This window comes from Rattus rattus, chromosome 4 (genome assembly GCF_011064425.1).
Source record: "Rattus rattus isolate New Zealand chromosome 4, Rrattus_CSIRO_v1, whole genome shotgun sequence".
NCBI classification, from domain to species: domain Eukaryota; kingdom Metazoa; phylum Chordata; class Mammalia; order Rodentia; family Muridae; genus Rattus; species Rattus rattus.
In genome coordinates, this window is record NC_046157.1 from 155,416,247 (window position 1) to 155,432,802 (window position 16,556).

Here is a 16,556-nt window from a genome sequence, read left to right on the forward strand (position 1 = left end):
GGAAAGCCAACCTTCCTCCAAGGTCCCCCTGCCCTGACCTGGGCATGCGCACCGACTTCTGGCCCTTCCTGGGAATCTCTTGTTTTCAAAGCTATGAGCATTCGGTCTATACTCACGGATGAGGATCCTCCCTTCCTCAAAGTTGACAGTCTCTCAAAGTTCCCATGGAAAGACCGCCTCACCCTGACCTCCAGCCCTTGCCCTTGAAAATAAAGTGTCTTCCCAGGGTGCCAAAGAATACTCTCACCCATGTCCACCAACCTCTTACCCGTGCCCTCCCTCTAACCCTACACCCACTGAACCGAGACCTCCTGGGAGACAGAACGTAGGTGTCCAAGGCTGTGCTGGCAAGAAAGACGGATTGGTCAGCCTTTTGTTACTACAATTAACCCACGCAGAGGCAGAGTGACTTATAAAGAAAGAAGCTGGGCTGAGGAGGGGCTCAATGGTAGAGCACACACGGGGCATACGTGAGGTTTATTCTCCAGTATCACCAAGAAGAAAACCCCCGAAACAAACAAAAACAAAACAAACAAAAACAAAAGATGAAACAAAGGACAGAACATTTTATTTGGGCTCATAATTATGGAAGTACAAGCAAATTATAAATGCCATGTTCAGGCTCTGGCCAGAGGCCAGGAAGCTATGCCACACAGTGAGTGAGTGAGTAGGGGGCAGTTTCTTCCTCATCCTCAATTAGCCACCCAGATCAATCATGGGAGCTCCGCTCTAATGCTCTAATCTATTCAATTGACAGAGGCCCCACCTCTGAGCATTACAGTAATCGTACATTTCTTAATACCCCTTCATACAACTAACACATGACTTTGGGGAGTGAGCCCCAGCATGAGTTTGGGGGAGAGAAAACACACTCAGACCATAACTGCAGAGGACAAAAATTGTTTCACAAAATAAGGTGAGCCCTGCCCCACCTCAAGGAAAGATGGATGCAATTACTTCCTTGTAGCCCCAAACCACTGTCCCCAGGCTTTCAGGACATCTGTAAAGTGCTGAGACCCTTCCATGGAGCTCTGTACTCTGGAGTACCACGCCACCTGCTGAGCAGCGGGCCACCTCGCCAGCCTGCTGCAGTCTTAGCAAACTGCTGGCCCTGAGCCACTAGACCTGGATTCCGACCTCCCCACACAGCCACTTTGTAAGTGGAAAACTCACATAAAATGTGGAATGTCCCCTTTTGAAAAATGAACTTAATGACTTCGTTTTCAGTGCTTTTTAATATTATTGGTTATTTTATTATACGATAAAATTTTCTAAAAGAAGCACATTAAACCTTGGGTGACTGTACTAAGTCTGTCTAAAAGCTGCTCACAAAAAAAAAGAACCCCAGACGTTCGTCTTTGAAATGGTGGTCTGCCATTTCACTCAATTAGACTAAATAATTTATCTGTGGTAATACAGAAAGAATTTCTATTTTCATTAAATCTGTTCACATAAAAACGGGTTCAGGGAAAAAGGTCTCCTTGTAAGTAATATTGAGGCTTGCTTATCTCTAAGGTTCTCGTAGAATAGATGGAGTGAAGAGAGAAAAGTAACAGTCCACGAAAGTTAGTTTTCAAAACTAGAAAATGAATCATCCCAAGACTTTCCATATATATAATATTTATATATAAATTATTTATTTATAAATTTATATATATTTATATAAATATATAAAATATTTCTCTATCTCTATCTGTATCTGAATCTCTATCTCTCTCTTTCTATGTATACCTGATTCTAAGCCCTAATCCCCACTCACCAACCATGACATGATTAAACTAGGTTCTACACAGAGTCCTGCAACTGAGTTTCAGATTGAACAGCTGTGTGCAGAACTGACTCTGTGGTTTGTGATTTTCATTGTAAGACAGTGATGTCACTGGGTGCAGAATCAAATGACAATCACTTTGGGTCCACCATGTATAACCACCAGGTCGCCTCCTTCCCTCTACTCCAGGGCCAAGCTGACATGGCTCATCAGAAGGGTTATGGCGTCCGTCCTTCCAGCAGCCCAGGCTTCTGGCTCTGCTGCTCAAAGGGGGAGATCAGAGCCCTCGCAGCGTCTCTCAGAGCTCAGGACATTTTTTAGGACTCTGTCCCTGGTTAACTAAGTTAAGAGTAAGACAATCACGTTTGTTTTGCAAGGTAGAAGATGGTCAAAAGATGCAAAATTATATCTTTCTAAGGAATACAAATCAAAGTTTCAAGTTAGCTTTTTTTTTGGCTGCCCCTGACCTGGCTGCTCTGAGACTGGAACCCATGAGGGAGATCAAAACCACAGCACCCTTGTGATTTTTAGCAGTTTAGTTGCAAACTGATGACTACAAACATATATATGGGCGAAGGAGATGGCTCACCCTGTAAGGTCCTTACTGTGCAAGCGTGGGGACCTGCTGAGCTCAGAGCCTGTTTTAAAGCTGAGGTGGGAAGGCATAGGTTTGGAATCCCAGAGTTGGGAGGTGGATACAGGCAGATCCCTTGCTTGCTTGGTGAGATCCGCCAGTTAAGGGACCCTATTCAAAAACGGGGTGAAAGGGCTTCAGAGATTGTGTCCTGGCTTCTACACACACACACACACACACACACACACACACACACACACACACACACACACACCCTCCATTGCTACCTCATAAGATATAGCCAGTAACACTGAAAGTTGTGCAACATTGTTCCCACACTGATAGATAAGAAAATTACCTCAGGATCACGACTTACTCAACCCCATATCCTTGCTACCTTGAATTCCTACCTGGATGGTCAGTCCCTCTCCAGACCCCTCTGCCTCCCACTGCTTTACTGGCATAGTGTAGGGTCTCACTAATTCCTATGTTGTCTGCAGTGAGATTTCAGGGTTTTCTCCTTCCCCCACTCCTCCTCCTCCTCCTCCTCTTCCTCCTCCTCCTCCTCCTCCCCCCCCTCTTCTTTCTCCTCCTTCTTTTCTTCTTCACCACCACCAATAGCAGCAGCAACAACAACAACAGTTTTGGGGACACAGGGTCTCACTCTGCAGCCCAGGTTGGCTCTAACTCTATGTAGCTGAGTGTTGAAGGCTTGGGACTCTCTTACCTCTGCTCATGTCTGCCCCCTGGCTTCAGTGCTGGGTTACAGTCACAGGCCACCCTTACTTGTACTCTTCACTCACGATGGGGAGGGGACAACAGCATTTGAGGAATGCCAGGTAAGCCCTCTAGTCTGCTTGTGAATCTCCCCAAGCTCCCTGTTTCTTTATAAAGCTTCCCTGGGTAACAACATTTGACCTAATTTACTGCGGAATTCTCTTCCTGCAGGCCTCAAAATCATCTAGGTCCAGCCCTGGTTGCCAGCTCTCTTCTAGACACTCTCTGGGGTCAAAGTAGGGCTCCTCTCTACCAGGCTCCTTCCCAGTGCCTACAGATGGTGACTGATCTACATTCTGCATCCCGTGATCCCTTTGGACTCACTGTCTCTCCCTCCCATGACCTCATCTGTCATGTAGTCCTTTAAACTCAATGTCTGTCTTACATCTACTGCAAAACTCCAAGTCATGATCACATTATTTGTAGCACAGGCTATCCAAGTGTCAGTCTCCCTCACTCCCTTGACCCCAGTTTTCTCCCCCAACATAGCTGTTAGCTCCCTCCAGCCTGCCGTTCCCTTGGGTCATTGCCTAACCTCTGACAGCACATTGTGCCCCACCACCCCAACCTGCCGGTCCATGTGTCCCATGTATTCATGCACCATTTATACTTGTATCCCAGAAATGACAATAGCCTTTCTTCATCTGTCACTCAAACCCTACCATCCTCTCATCAAAAATATGCTGATGAGACTGGAGAGATGGCTCAGCGGTTAAGAGCACTGACTGCCCTCCAGAGGTCCTGCGTTCAATTCCCAGCAACCGCACGGTGGCTCACAACCATCTATAATGGGCTCTGATGCCCTCTTCTGGTGCGTCTGAAGACAGCTGCCGTGTACTTATATATAATAAATAAATAAATCTTTAAAAATATGTTGGCGGCAGGGACATTATAACCAAGCTGCATGTTCCAGTCTCTGTCTGCTCTAAACCCAACCTGGTGTTCTGTTTTCTTCTCATGGGCTCTTTACAGCAATAGGAAGCAGAAGGCCGCCCTCGTGTGCTTCCTCAGGCAATGTGCTTGAGGCCACACAGACAGGCCCCGGGGAAGTAGAGCTCTGAAACTCAGACCTTCTGGTCTCAAGGTATCTGCTTGCTTTCCATTCCAGACCTCGCCAACCTCGCTTTCCTCAAACCATCATTGCTGTCTGACAATAGCAGACAGATTCACCTCCTTCGTTTCATTAATGTTTTGTGCTTAAGCAGATATTAAGAATGTCTTTAGAATGTCTTTGGGATCAGAGATCCATTCCCAGGCCCTTGGCTACTGTCTCACACAGTACAAATATTAAGTGTGTGCTCATGATTAATGACTCCTTCTGGAACTGAATTTTACAGATAAACGTTGTGTCTGAGACACCTCTCCCTTTGCTGCATTTATTTATCCTGATATTATAGTTCCCTTTAATGTCCCACTTTTAAATGCTGAAATGTAATTCAGAGAAGATGCCACTAGGTGTCACTGCAATATCACAAACACTCTGACACTGCCCAGCATGTGAAGTTGGCATCCTTTAGGCACAGAGCACCTTCAGAATCCCCCCCACACTGTTGGGGAAAAGAGGGATCTGGACATCAGGAAGTGTTTTAAAACCAAAGAATGAAAAGGTGGTGAACTGTCCAAGGATCTTGGAGTGCAGTAGCAAAGAATGTTCTTGCAACCTAAGATTGCCTCGTCTGTTAACAACTGGCATGGTGATCAGTCCGCATCAGGGACTTTAGTTATGCTCTCCAGAGGCAATATGCAGGTACAGTGGGAAAACCCTGCACAGAGAAACAAAGGACATTTAGCCATTTGGACAACAGGGTCACCTCTTGGAGCAGTCCCTAATGAACAGTTTTCCCGTTTTGTGCTGGGAACGCCGTGACATTATCTATGTGCTGTGGGGACCTAGGACACCAGGTAGGGTTCTTTGCACTCTGCTCCTTGATTTTTCCCTCCTTCCCTCCTTTCCACCTCTCCCTAGCTCTATGTGATTTTATCCCCGCTGTGTCTTGTATGGTTCCTCTTTCTCCTGTGGGTGGGGGTGACCCTGGAGCTCCAGTGGGATGCCTTGACCCCTTCTTACCTTCTCTTGATGGGGGAGACTCTGTATTTCCATGGAGCACTCTGTATCCACAGTCAAACAATTACCCCAGCCCCTTTCAGCCAACTTCTCCTCAATACCTTCTACATATGCAGGGGACCTCATGCTATACGAGTTCAGAGCTGGACCTGTGCCATTCCCTCAAATGTGGTTCTGGAAATATCTGTCACTCCACACTATCTACACCTTCATTTGGGGGATAGCACCCCTGAGCACTTGCTCAACAGCTCCCAGGAGCCTCCTTCTGCAGTCAAGCTAGCCTTGAGAATATTTCTGAGCCTACCCACCTACCTCCATATCTACTCCTTGTTAAGACTCTGTGACTCCTCATCTGGCTGGTGTAGTAGCCTGTTAGCAGGCTTTCCTAATAACACCCTGTCTTCCCCAGAGTCTTGACCCCACTGTCCCTAACCCTACTATGGGCATAAGATGACGAGAGATGAAATGCTGTTAGGATCTTATCCTGAACTCAGTTATCATAGGTTGCCCAAGGGCAGTTCTAAATGCCCTCCCATGTCTGCCTCCTTATGTGAGGGTGAGATTCGACACCACTGAGAATAAAGCAAAGAATAAAGCAACGTGAAAGAAGCTGGTGTAATGCGTCTAGGACCAGGGGGAGAAACACAGAGGTTGGAGCAGATTCTCCAGCTGGATCCTGGCAGCGCCCGTCCCTTGCCTTTGAACATCTGGTCTGAAGCATTTGTGGAAGCACGCACTTCTGTTGCCGCAAGCCATTGAGCATGTGCTAATTTGTCACAGAAGCTGTGGGTGTTAATGTGACTCTTCCTCCATGCTGGGGCTGGCTGCCCTCCAACTCCAGTAAGTCCAAACTCAAGGGCATATCCAGTACCCTGTGTCTGTCATCCACGTGCTTCTAGGCAAGGCCAGCCCAGGACACCAACTTAGCCACCCAGGGAGAAGCAAGAGCCTTTGTAGTATCCTCTATCCCATAAGGCACGTCGGTTTCTCCTAAGGACAGTGAAACTTCCCAGTCACAGGGACTTTCTTCTTTATCACGTGGTCTTGCCCTCTGCCTGACAAGTATTTATTTGATGGTTATTTGTCCAACAAATGAAAAAGCAACACTATTACTATTAATTGCAGTTAAGACAGCACAACCAAGTGACCAAATTAGCACTTGAACTCCTCACAGGGAGACCTAAAGCTCCCCTGAAAATCACTGCACTGAAGGAGATGAAGGATGTAAGCAGAAACGTGGAACCCACCATCAAACACACACTACACCTGAGTCCCGCAGGAAGTCCTGTTATGTTAGAGCCACGTGTACCCCTGAAGGGATGGGGAACATGTGGCACACTGTAGAGTGTGGGAGGCAACTAGTCTGTTCCCTTCTCCCATATACACAAATGCTAGGTGTCAAGGGGATTTGCTGGCATCCCAGACTGATGTTAGTAACCTGCAGCAATTCTTCATATAGATGCCAACTGCGGCCACACTGTAGATAGGCCAGAGCTCTGATAACCACAGACCCCCCAAAACCCTTCTCAGAGATACTCAACCCCAAGATGAAGCAAATTCCAACCTGGAAATGTGTCCCGTCAGCTTCCGCAAGTGTTCTGGTGTTCAAAAACCATGTTAGCATTTCTGAAATAAACACTTGAACAGCCTAAGCCAGCATGGCAACCTGCAGCCTGACAGCTGGAATCCACCAGAAAATACATGCTAACAGTAGGGCACTACCCTCAAAACAATTCTGAATTTCCCTGCTTCTGTAGGACAAAGGTGTGGTCCCACACCTCACGTCTATCTATCTGACCTCAGGTTACCTGCTGTCCCTTAAAGTGCATCATACATATCACTAATCAGAGAATTGTCTAGTAATAAGACATCGAGTCCTTGGAGGAACAGGGTGAAACAGGGCAAGAAAGCAGCTCCAAAGCCAAGGAGTGGATGACAGACTGGTTTTAGCCACCTTCAGTTGTCACCGGGTGGTGTTTCAAAGAAAGAGAACCTTATTGACTACTGAGAATTTGGAGACATAAAATTGTTTCGTGGAACCATTTGTCTGGCTGAAGTTAGTGTCCTAAATGCAGCTGTGTGAGGGATAGAGTCTGAAAGTTAGATCTGTGCGTGCAAATTAGTAGCATGAGAAAGACTAAGAAAAATTGAAATTCCCCAAGTAAATCCTACTTTTTTTAATCACAGGATGCAGGTTGATAAAGTATAAGGGCTGGGTGAGTGAGAGCACAGGGCTCTATTGTACTAAGCATAGTCAGGGATCTATAATCCCAAAGGAAAGAGAGACTCATTAATATTTGATCTGGGTTCCAAACTAAAACCTTGAAGATGGGCTGAATTTAAAGGCATTTGACGCCATACAGAAAACCACATCATAGAGCTTTGTTGGTTTCATGGCTGTTTCACTTCCTCAGATGATAAAATACATTCACCTATTTTTAAATAAGCTACAGGAAGATTAAATTATTAATATTATCCCTCTATGGACTAGCAGAGACATGGGACAAGGGAGGTCCCCAGGAGTCTATGGGGACCCTAGCTGAGACTCCAGTAGCCAGGCAGGACTTCCAGTGAAGGGAGTGGGACATCAACCCACCCATAAAACCTTCGACCCAAAATTTGTCCTGCCTACAAGATATGCAGGGATAAAGATGGGGCAGAGATTGAGGGAACGGCCAGCCAATGACTTGGTCCAACTTGAGAACCATCTTATGGGAGAGAGCCAACCCCTGACATTATCAATGATACTCTGCTATGCTTGCAGACAGGAGCCTAGCATAACTGTCTTCTGAGAGGCTTCATCCAGCAGTTAATGGGAACGGATGAAGAGACCCACGGCCAGCATCAGGTGGAGCTCAGAGAGTCTTGTGGAAGAGTGGGGGATAGGATTGAGGGAGCCAGAAGGGTCAAGGACACCACAAGAAGACCTATAGAATCATCAAACCTGGGCCCATGGGGCTCACAGAAACTGAACCATCAACCAAAGAGTATGCAGGGGCTGGACCTAGGCCTCCAACATATGTGTAGCAGATGTGAAGCTTGGTCTTCATGTGGGTTCCCTAACAACAGGAGTGGGTCTGTCTCTGACTGTTCCCTGCCATTGGATCCCCTTCCCCTAGCTGGACAGCCTGGTTGATCCTCGGGGGAGAGGATGAGCTTAGTCCTGCTGCAACTTGGTGTTCCAGGGTGGGATGGTACCCAAATGGGGCTTCCCCTTCTGTAAGGATAAGGGGAAGAGATAATGGAGGAAGTATTTGCAAGATTGGGATGTAAAGTGAATAAATAAACAAATTAATGAAAAAATTATATACAGCTCTTAGTCACTAACCCAGAACTCATAAAAGGTCCAGTCTGGTTCATAAGAACATGGCTTCATATTATACACAGACAACCACTGACTACACAGAGCTGCTTCCCTGGAGACTAACAAAGACTAAGGTATCCTACCCAAGGCTATCTCACCTCCTTACAGAGAGGTTAACAGCTAGTGTGGAGAGGAGGTGGAGAAGCATCATAGATTATGTAGGGGAGTGAGTCAGTAGCTATATAGTCACACCTGACATCCTATAGCCAAGGGATACCCCCACCCAGAGGAATAGGTTTAATCTTCTAGACCAACCTTTCTCTCTGAGATTATGCTTGAGTCTGCAAGCCAGCCAGCTAGGGGACACTCCTATCTCTTACCCTGACCCTAACACCACTGGAAAGTTCCTAGTGCCACTGTGGTCAAAGTTGACCTGCTCTGAAGATGTTCATCTCTGGCCACATTTGCAGGTCACGGGGATTTGAACTATGAGAGCTTACTCACTTCCTAGCAGTGCCAGTGTGAGATGGGAAGTCTAGGGGCAGAGGAGAGACTCACGGTTAACTGTGTTCTTCTCTCTTGGAAACAGTCACCTTGTGGATCCACAGTGGCCACAGCAGAGGCTTCTGAATTCTCTCTTGGCTAGAGTCTGGGTTTTAATCTATTGACTGATGTATGCAGACTTCTTACTTGCTCAAATCAGTGCAATGGAGCACACCTATTCCAAAGGGGAAGCCAACAAGCAACAGCTTGTCCCTCTAATGTGTGCACTGTGAGTCCAGGGGCTGTTTACACGACCCTTGGGAGCTAATGACGGAGTTTAGGCACAGCCATACTCAAACTGATGGAGAGAGGATGCTGGGCCACTACATGTATCTGTCCCTGCTTTACCTCACTATAGCTCCAGACTCAGACAACAAGCTAATCACAGCTATTCACAAGAAGCTAGCTTTGCTTGTCAAGAATTGCTTTAACCCCCTGCATGGATGGATAATGTTTCTCCTGAAGTCATAGCTGTAAGGTGAAAATCTAAGTGCTTGGTACAGGTTGCTGACCAAGGATGGGGAAGGGGTCATGATGCCACCACTGCTCCTCTGTAAGGAACCGGTGGCAACTAACAGTTATAGGGGAGGTGTCACTTTCTTCTGTGCTGTATTCACAGAGGAGGTGACACTGCCTTGGTAACAGCTTTCCACACATGCTCATACAAGCAACCCTAATAAACACAATGAGTCCCACATGATTCACACCACACACACACACACACACACACACACACACACACACACACACACACACACACACGGTGGGGGAAGACAAGAGAGGGGGAGGGAGGGAGGGAGGAAGAAGAAGAAGGAAGAAGGAAGAGGAAGAGGAGACTTGCTGAGAAGAAGAAAAAAAGAAAAGAAAGAAAAAAATTTTCAGTTAGGAATGTGGGGAGTGGTAGAGGGTCATGGTGGTTTAAAATGACCAGAATTCATCTTGTGTTATCAAGGAATAAACAGTAATAAAAAGGACTAACTTCCTTCTTAGAGTCACCAGCTTTTCCCTAAATGGGCTGAGTAGCCTCAGGGAGACACCTCCAGCCCCTGGATTCCATGTCAGCTCATTATTATTAGTCAACAGTCCACCTGGAGCTGCCACTGTAGTGAAAGCTGGCTGGATCCTAGGACTGAGGGCCCACATCTCCACCCCCTCCCAGTGGCATATGGTCTTCCTCCCACATTCTCTGCTGGAAAATGACACCCCCACCTGTGGCCCTCACAGGGAGATCCAAGCCATCAGGAAAGGTGGAGGTTGCTAGGGCTGCACACACAGTCCCTTTGGCCACCCAGTACCAGGGACACACACGTAGAAGAGAAAAGCTCAGCTTCGGGAACCCTGGCAATCCACAGACAGCCTCGGAGGCCAAAAAGCACACTCTGTACACAGTCATTGGCCTGTGCTCGTGGGGAAGCTCAAGGAAAGGAAGCAGGATCCAGGTAGTAAATGTAAGGGCTGGGTCTCAGGAAGGGCTCACTTGAGCTCACACAGCGACAGTAGACCCAGGTGTTGGAACCTACGTGTAATAACCTTTCCATGCCGGTGGAGCAAGTGCTGGAGGTGAGGCCAGGCACCTGGATGTGGTTTCTGGCTCTGATTTGGGCTCCTTACACCATCAGATGGAAACACAAATAATCACACACACCCCACAGAGCTGTGGCGGTAAGAACAGGCCTTCTCTAGTCTGTTGATGCTGGGGACTCTGGTGTAAATGTATCCTGTACTACAAGACGCTGAACTATACCATTGACCTCTGCCCACTAGACACCAGTAGCTCCTTCCACCCAGCTGTGACGACTAAAACTTGTCTCCACTGTCAAGTGTCCCTAGAAAGATGGGTGAAACAAAAAGATCCCCCCAGCAAGGAAACGCAGAACTAAGGGGACTGAGATTTCTAAAGACACATGGATACAGCGATGAATCCATGAAGTGGGAAGAAGGAAATGTTTTGCCCTGAAGACTAACTACTGGTCAAGCATGCACTTTGAGTGTCATGCCTAGCCCAGTAGGGTTGATATGGACGGTGTTTGGACTGAATGTTTCTTTAGGTCCCCTGTTCATGTGTTGAAATCCCAAGCTCCAGTGTGTCAAGAGTAGGAGATGAGTCTCCAAGAGTAAGAGATGAGTTGACTTGATCACCACCACCAAGTCCTTCTGAGAAGATCCTAGAGAGTTTTCTCTCTTTCTCTCCACCCCTGAAGGGCACTATCCTCAAGCCAGGAAATGGCTCTCAGTAGCCACACGCTTTGTGATCACCTTGAATTTGGCTCCCCAGCCTCCAGAACTGTGAGAAACAGATTTAAGTTAACCCAGACCCTGTACTGCCTGGTTTTGTGTGTAAGGTTCCACAGAGAGGAAGAGCCTCAGTTGAAGAAACACCTGCATTAGATCCAGCTGTAAGGCTTTTTTTTCAATTAGTGACCAATGGTAGGGGTCAATCCCATGGTGGCTGGTGGTCCTGGGTTCTATCAGAAAGCAAGCTGAGCAAGCCATGGGAAACAAGCCAGTCAACAGCACCCCTCCATGGCCTCTGCATCAGCTCCTGCCTTCAGGTTCCTGCCCTGCTTGAGTTCCTGTCCTGACTTCCTTTAGTGATGATTAGAAATGTGGAAGTGTCAGCTGAGTAAGTCCTTTCCTCCCCAGGTTGCTTTTTGGTCATGGTGTTTCATTGCAGCAATAGTAACCCTGACTAAGACAGGTCCCCAGTGTACTATATAGTTTCAGCAGCCTGAACACTATTTAGTTAAAAAAAATCATTGTATTTTAACCTCAGAATGATCCAAAGCTTAAGAAAGACGACCAACCTTAACCTTTCTTGCCAGTCTGTGGGGAATATTTCCACAGTGGTCTTTCCCTCCCCACTTTTAACTGATACACAATTATGTGTATTTAAGGTGTAAACAGTGATATTTCAGTATACCTCTACAAAAATTATGGCAGGATTCTGAATCTAAGAGTCGCCTCATCCAAGCCTCAGTATTCATGAATGAACGAGCTGTTTATTGTAGCTACCAGAGCGCAGGGACCTGTGTGTGAGTTCCCAAAAGGTAGTGACCAACGTGGTCCCCACACCTTACCAAATAGATAGTTGCCAACAGAACTATTCCCGGGGGCCTTTGAACTAGAAACTGGCCTCGGGCTCCGTCCTCTGCACAGCAGAATTGGACACGTCAGATGAAGAACCAGAGAGCTAGATAAGGCGTTTTGAGCACATAGAGCAGTCCAGGCAAACATGGACCATGCGACATAGAACTGTTGCCTTAGCTGGAATATTAAACTTCTTTAGGGTGCTCTCCAGGAAAGGGCACCGTGGTCAAGTGTCTGGAAAGATGACTTGAAACCAAGTTAAAGGTTTTTTCTTCTTCTTCACACACTTCTCAGAGCCTTTAAAATACCGATACGCCATAAACCTTGGACAAGGCAACCCACTATGACAGCCTACTGGGGCTTTCCTGGGGAGCCATGACACTAGTGCTGTATAAAACACAAGTGAACTGCACAGCCCAGGTTGTCTTCTCTCTCCAGCTTCACTGAGTCTCAATTCATGGCAGCCCTCTCTAAGAACATGGAGAGTCTGTAATAGACAACACTGTAGGCTCACAAGTCAGGCAGAGGACGGGAGGATACGGAAGGCTAAATACTCAGAACGGCTCGGACCCCAGGCACACTGTCAGTCTTGACCTCTGTTTCACTCACCCGAGATCCCTTTTCAGGGAAACACTGGCAGACAGAGCAGTTTCTTCCTCCACAGGGGCTGCCATATTTCTTGCTGCTCTGGAAAACGAAGTCACTTGTTCAGTATATTAAGCCTTAAGGATTAGTCAAGTTCCTTGCATATACAATAAAACAAGCCCAACATGTTCAAACTTTCTTACCTTGGATCCAGGAAAAGCAAATGCTAATTAACTTAGCTTGAGACAATGTAGCCAGGGTGCACTTAAACTTTTGATCCTCCTGCCTCAGCTTCACAGAGTCACCATCACACCTGGCGGCAGATTAGTTCTGACTAGTAAAAGGGAACCTTCACTTTTTTAAAATGACCGTGCGTGTGGGTTGTTTTTTTTTTTTTTTTTTTTCCTGTTATACATTTGTGTTGCCCATGTATCTTGGCACATTTCAATAAAATTGTTTGGAAAATAAAACTATTTGCTGGGGAGATAAAAAACCAAGGCAGAGCCCCTGCTCGGTGGGTGGCAGGGTAATCAATCTTAGGGGGGTCAGACCCTGAAATACAGAGGTCACTGGAGAAAAAAAGGAGCCTTTCAAAAGCAGCAGAGGCAGAATCATCTAGAGCCTTCGTCTCCTATGAAGACTGCGTTAGTAAGCTGTGAGCAGTCAGGAGGTGTTTGTAAGTGGTGCGGTTAGGAAAGCTATGCACAGACAAGAGTCTATTCTCAATGATAAGCTTGGCTTCCTCCCTGTGGCCTCCTTGCTGTGCCTCCCAGATCAGCCAGGATAGGTGACCCTCACCAGACAAATCCTTCCTAAGGTAATTCTCCAGAAAAAGTCTTTCAGTTTGGATTTAATTTTTTCCTTCCTGCAATTTGGTGGTTCTCCAAGATGGGTTCCTCTAATGCTGTGGTTTTCAACCTGTGAGTCACATATTAGATAATCTGAATATGAGATATTTACATTACAATGCTTAACCATAGCAAAACTACAGTTATGAAGTAGCAACGGAAATAATTTCACGATTGAGGGGGGATCACCACAGTATGAGGAACTGAATTAAAGGGTTGCAGAATTAGAAAGGTTGGAAACTGTTGGGAGTCTAATGTGTCCCTCAGTCAGACTCTCCTGAATCTGAGTCATTTGGCCTCTTCCCTGCTTTAAATACACACACACACACACACACACACACACACACACACACACACACACACAGAGAGAGAGAGCTACACACAAATACAGAGACACATGCACAGAGAGAGACACAAACACACATAGAAACACATGTGCATGTACTGTATGCACACATTGTATACACACTGTATACACACACACAGACACACACACACAGAGTCATATATACACAGAGATACATACACACAGAGATACATACACAGACACAAACACACACAGATACACATGTGCATGTACTGTATGCACACACTGTATATATCAGCCACTTCAGTACCAAGTGTAGTCTAAGAAATCCCAGCTCCACCTGTAGAGTTTACAATCATCAGCCACCTCCAAGCGTTTACTTTCAGTCACCACTGAGGCTGTGGCTCAGATGGGAAAGGGGAATTAGTTGGATGCTAGAGCTCCGAGCAGAAATACGATTACCAAGATGCAGCAGAGATAAGCTTTGCCTATTCTAACCTTGCCTATTTGTATAATAAAGGCAATGAGCATAAATTAATGTGAAATGAAAGAAATAGAGAAGTGTTCCCCATATAACCGCAACATTCAGGAGGCGCAGGCCAGGAGGTCAGGGCAAGTTCAAGTCCAACCGAGGATACATGATGCATTGTCAAAAAAGAAAGAAAAGGAAAGGAAGGAAGAGAGAGAGAGAGAGAGAGAGAGAGAGAGAGAAGAGACACAAAGAGAGACACAGAGAAACAGAAAGAGAAACAGAGAGACACAGAGAGAGAGAGAGAGAGACAGAGACAGAGACAGAGAGGAAAGAGAGAGACAGAGACAGAGAGACAGAGAGAAACAGAGAGAGACAGAGAGAGACAGAAAGAGAGAGACAGAGAAGAGACACAGAGAGAAGAGACACAGAGTCACAGAGAGAGACAGAGAGAGAGAGAGAGAGAGGGAGAGAGAGACTAAGCCAATAGCTATGATCCTGGTGAAAGACTGGTAAGTAGATGCAACACAAGTTAGTATGTATAGTACATATAGACACATTCATAAGCACACACAAATACATGCCTATGTGCACAAATGTCAGTGAGGGTGAAAAAAGCCAAAGGGTCTACTTAAACGTTTGTTTGGTTTTTTATTCACTCAGTCTAACCTTCCTTTAAAGGGCAGCATGGTAGTTTAAATGAAAATGGCCTCCGCAGGCTCCTAGGGAATGGCATCATTTGAAAGGATTAGGACGCGTGGCCTTGCTGGAGGAAGTGCATCATTGGAGGCGGGCTTTGAGGTCTCAGACGCTCAAGCCAGGCCCAGTCACCCTCTCTTCCTGCTGCCTGCCAATCCAGATGTAGAGCTCTCAGCTCCCTCTCCAGCACCACGTCTGCCTGCACACCACTGTGCTTCCCACCATGATGATAATGAACTGAACCTCTGAACTGTAAGCCAGCCCCAGCTAAGTGTTTTCCTTTATAAGAGTTGCTGTGGTTATGGTGTCTCTTCACTGACTAAGACAGGCAGGAACATTTTCAGGCAGAATCAAAGAGAAAATATCCTTAAGCATTAAATGAAAAGTTTTGAAGAACTTGAGGGCTTAAGGGGCTCAATCTGTAAAGTGCCTACCATGTGACCATGAGTATTTGATTTCTAGTGTACTCTGTCAACCACACACACAGTTGGGCACAGCATTGCATGTCTGTAATCCCAATGCTGAGAAGGAAAAGGCAGGAGAACCCCCTGGGATTTGCTGGCCAGGTATGGATGAATTTGTGAGCTCCACAAGCACAAGAAACTCTGTCTCAATTAATGGTGGGGAGCAATAGAAAAACACGCTCAATGTTGACCTCTGACCTCCCTATACATGTGTGTGAACCTATACACACACTATATAAGACACACATAAGTGAGCTTGAAATTTATGAAGTATATGACTCTTGACTTTTGATTAAAGTTGTTATCTGTGAATGTAGGAGTTCAAAATCCTGAAGCATTAAGAGTTAAATGCCCAGGCCCTGAGTACTTGGATTCATTTAAGGTCAGAATTCATTATTGTGCTCAGTGAAATAACCAAAATAGCAGTGACAAAAGTGGAGTCAGTAGATTCGATGCCGTGATAGCAAAGGAAGGTTGTTTACATGATATTGTTTGTTTTTGCCAAGCATCACTGAGATGTGTGTGGCAGGGTTACATTTCAGGAGTCATTTTGAAAAAGATTAGCAGATTCTAAGAAAGAAGCATCCATTGACACGTGAAATGGGGCTGTGAGCTTGTGAAGGAAGAGCGAGCACTTAGTAAAGACATACAGGACGAGGGAATACGGAGTTTGACACCCAGACCCCTGGTAAAGCTACAATTTAGGGCGATGCAGGCTTGTAGCCTCATCAGCAGAGAGGCAGAGAGACTACCAGATCCCTAGGGCTCACGAGGCAGCCTGCTTAGCCTACTTGGTACATTTCAGGACAGTGAGAGGCCCTGTTTGTAAAACAAACAAACAAACAAACAAAAAAGAGGTAGATGATGTCTAAAGACCAACATCTGAGTTTGTCTTCTGGTCTCCTTACTCAGCAAGCACATGTGTGCTCATTTGAATACGCTTGGGTTTGCACAAACACACACACACACAGAGAGAGAGAGAGAGAGAGAGAGAGACAGAGACAGAGACAGAGACAGAGACAGAGACAGAGGCAGAGGCAGAGAGACAGAGACAGAGGCAGAGGCA

General features: G+C 46.2%; 1 protein-coding gene across 1 annotated transcript in view; it reads right to left on the minus strand.

Moving 5' to 3' along the window:
* Col4a4 (collagen type IV alpha 4 chain) overlaps positions 1-16,556 on the minus strand; it is a 118,575-nt gene that overhangs the window by 84,496 nt on the left and 17,523 nt on the right. The window contains 1 exon segment of the mRNA XM_032901460.1: positions 12,728-12,805. Within this exon segment, the coding sequence (XP_032757351.1) occupies positions 12,728-12,805 (78 nt within the window).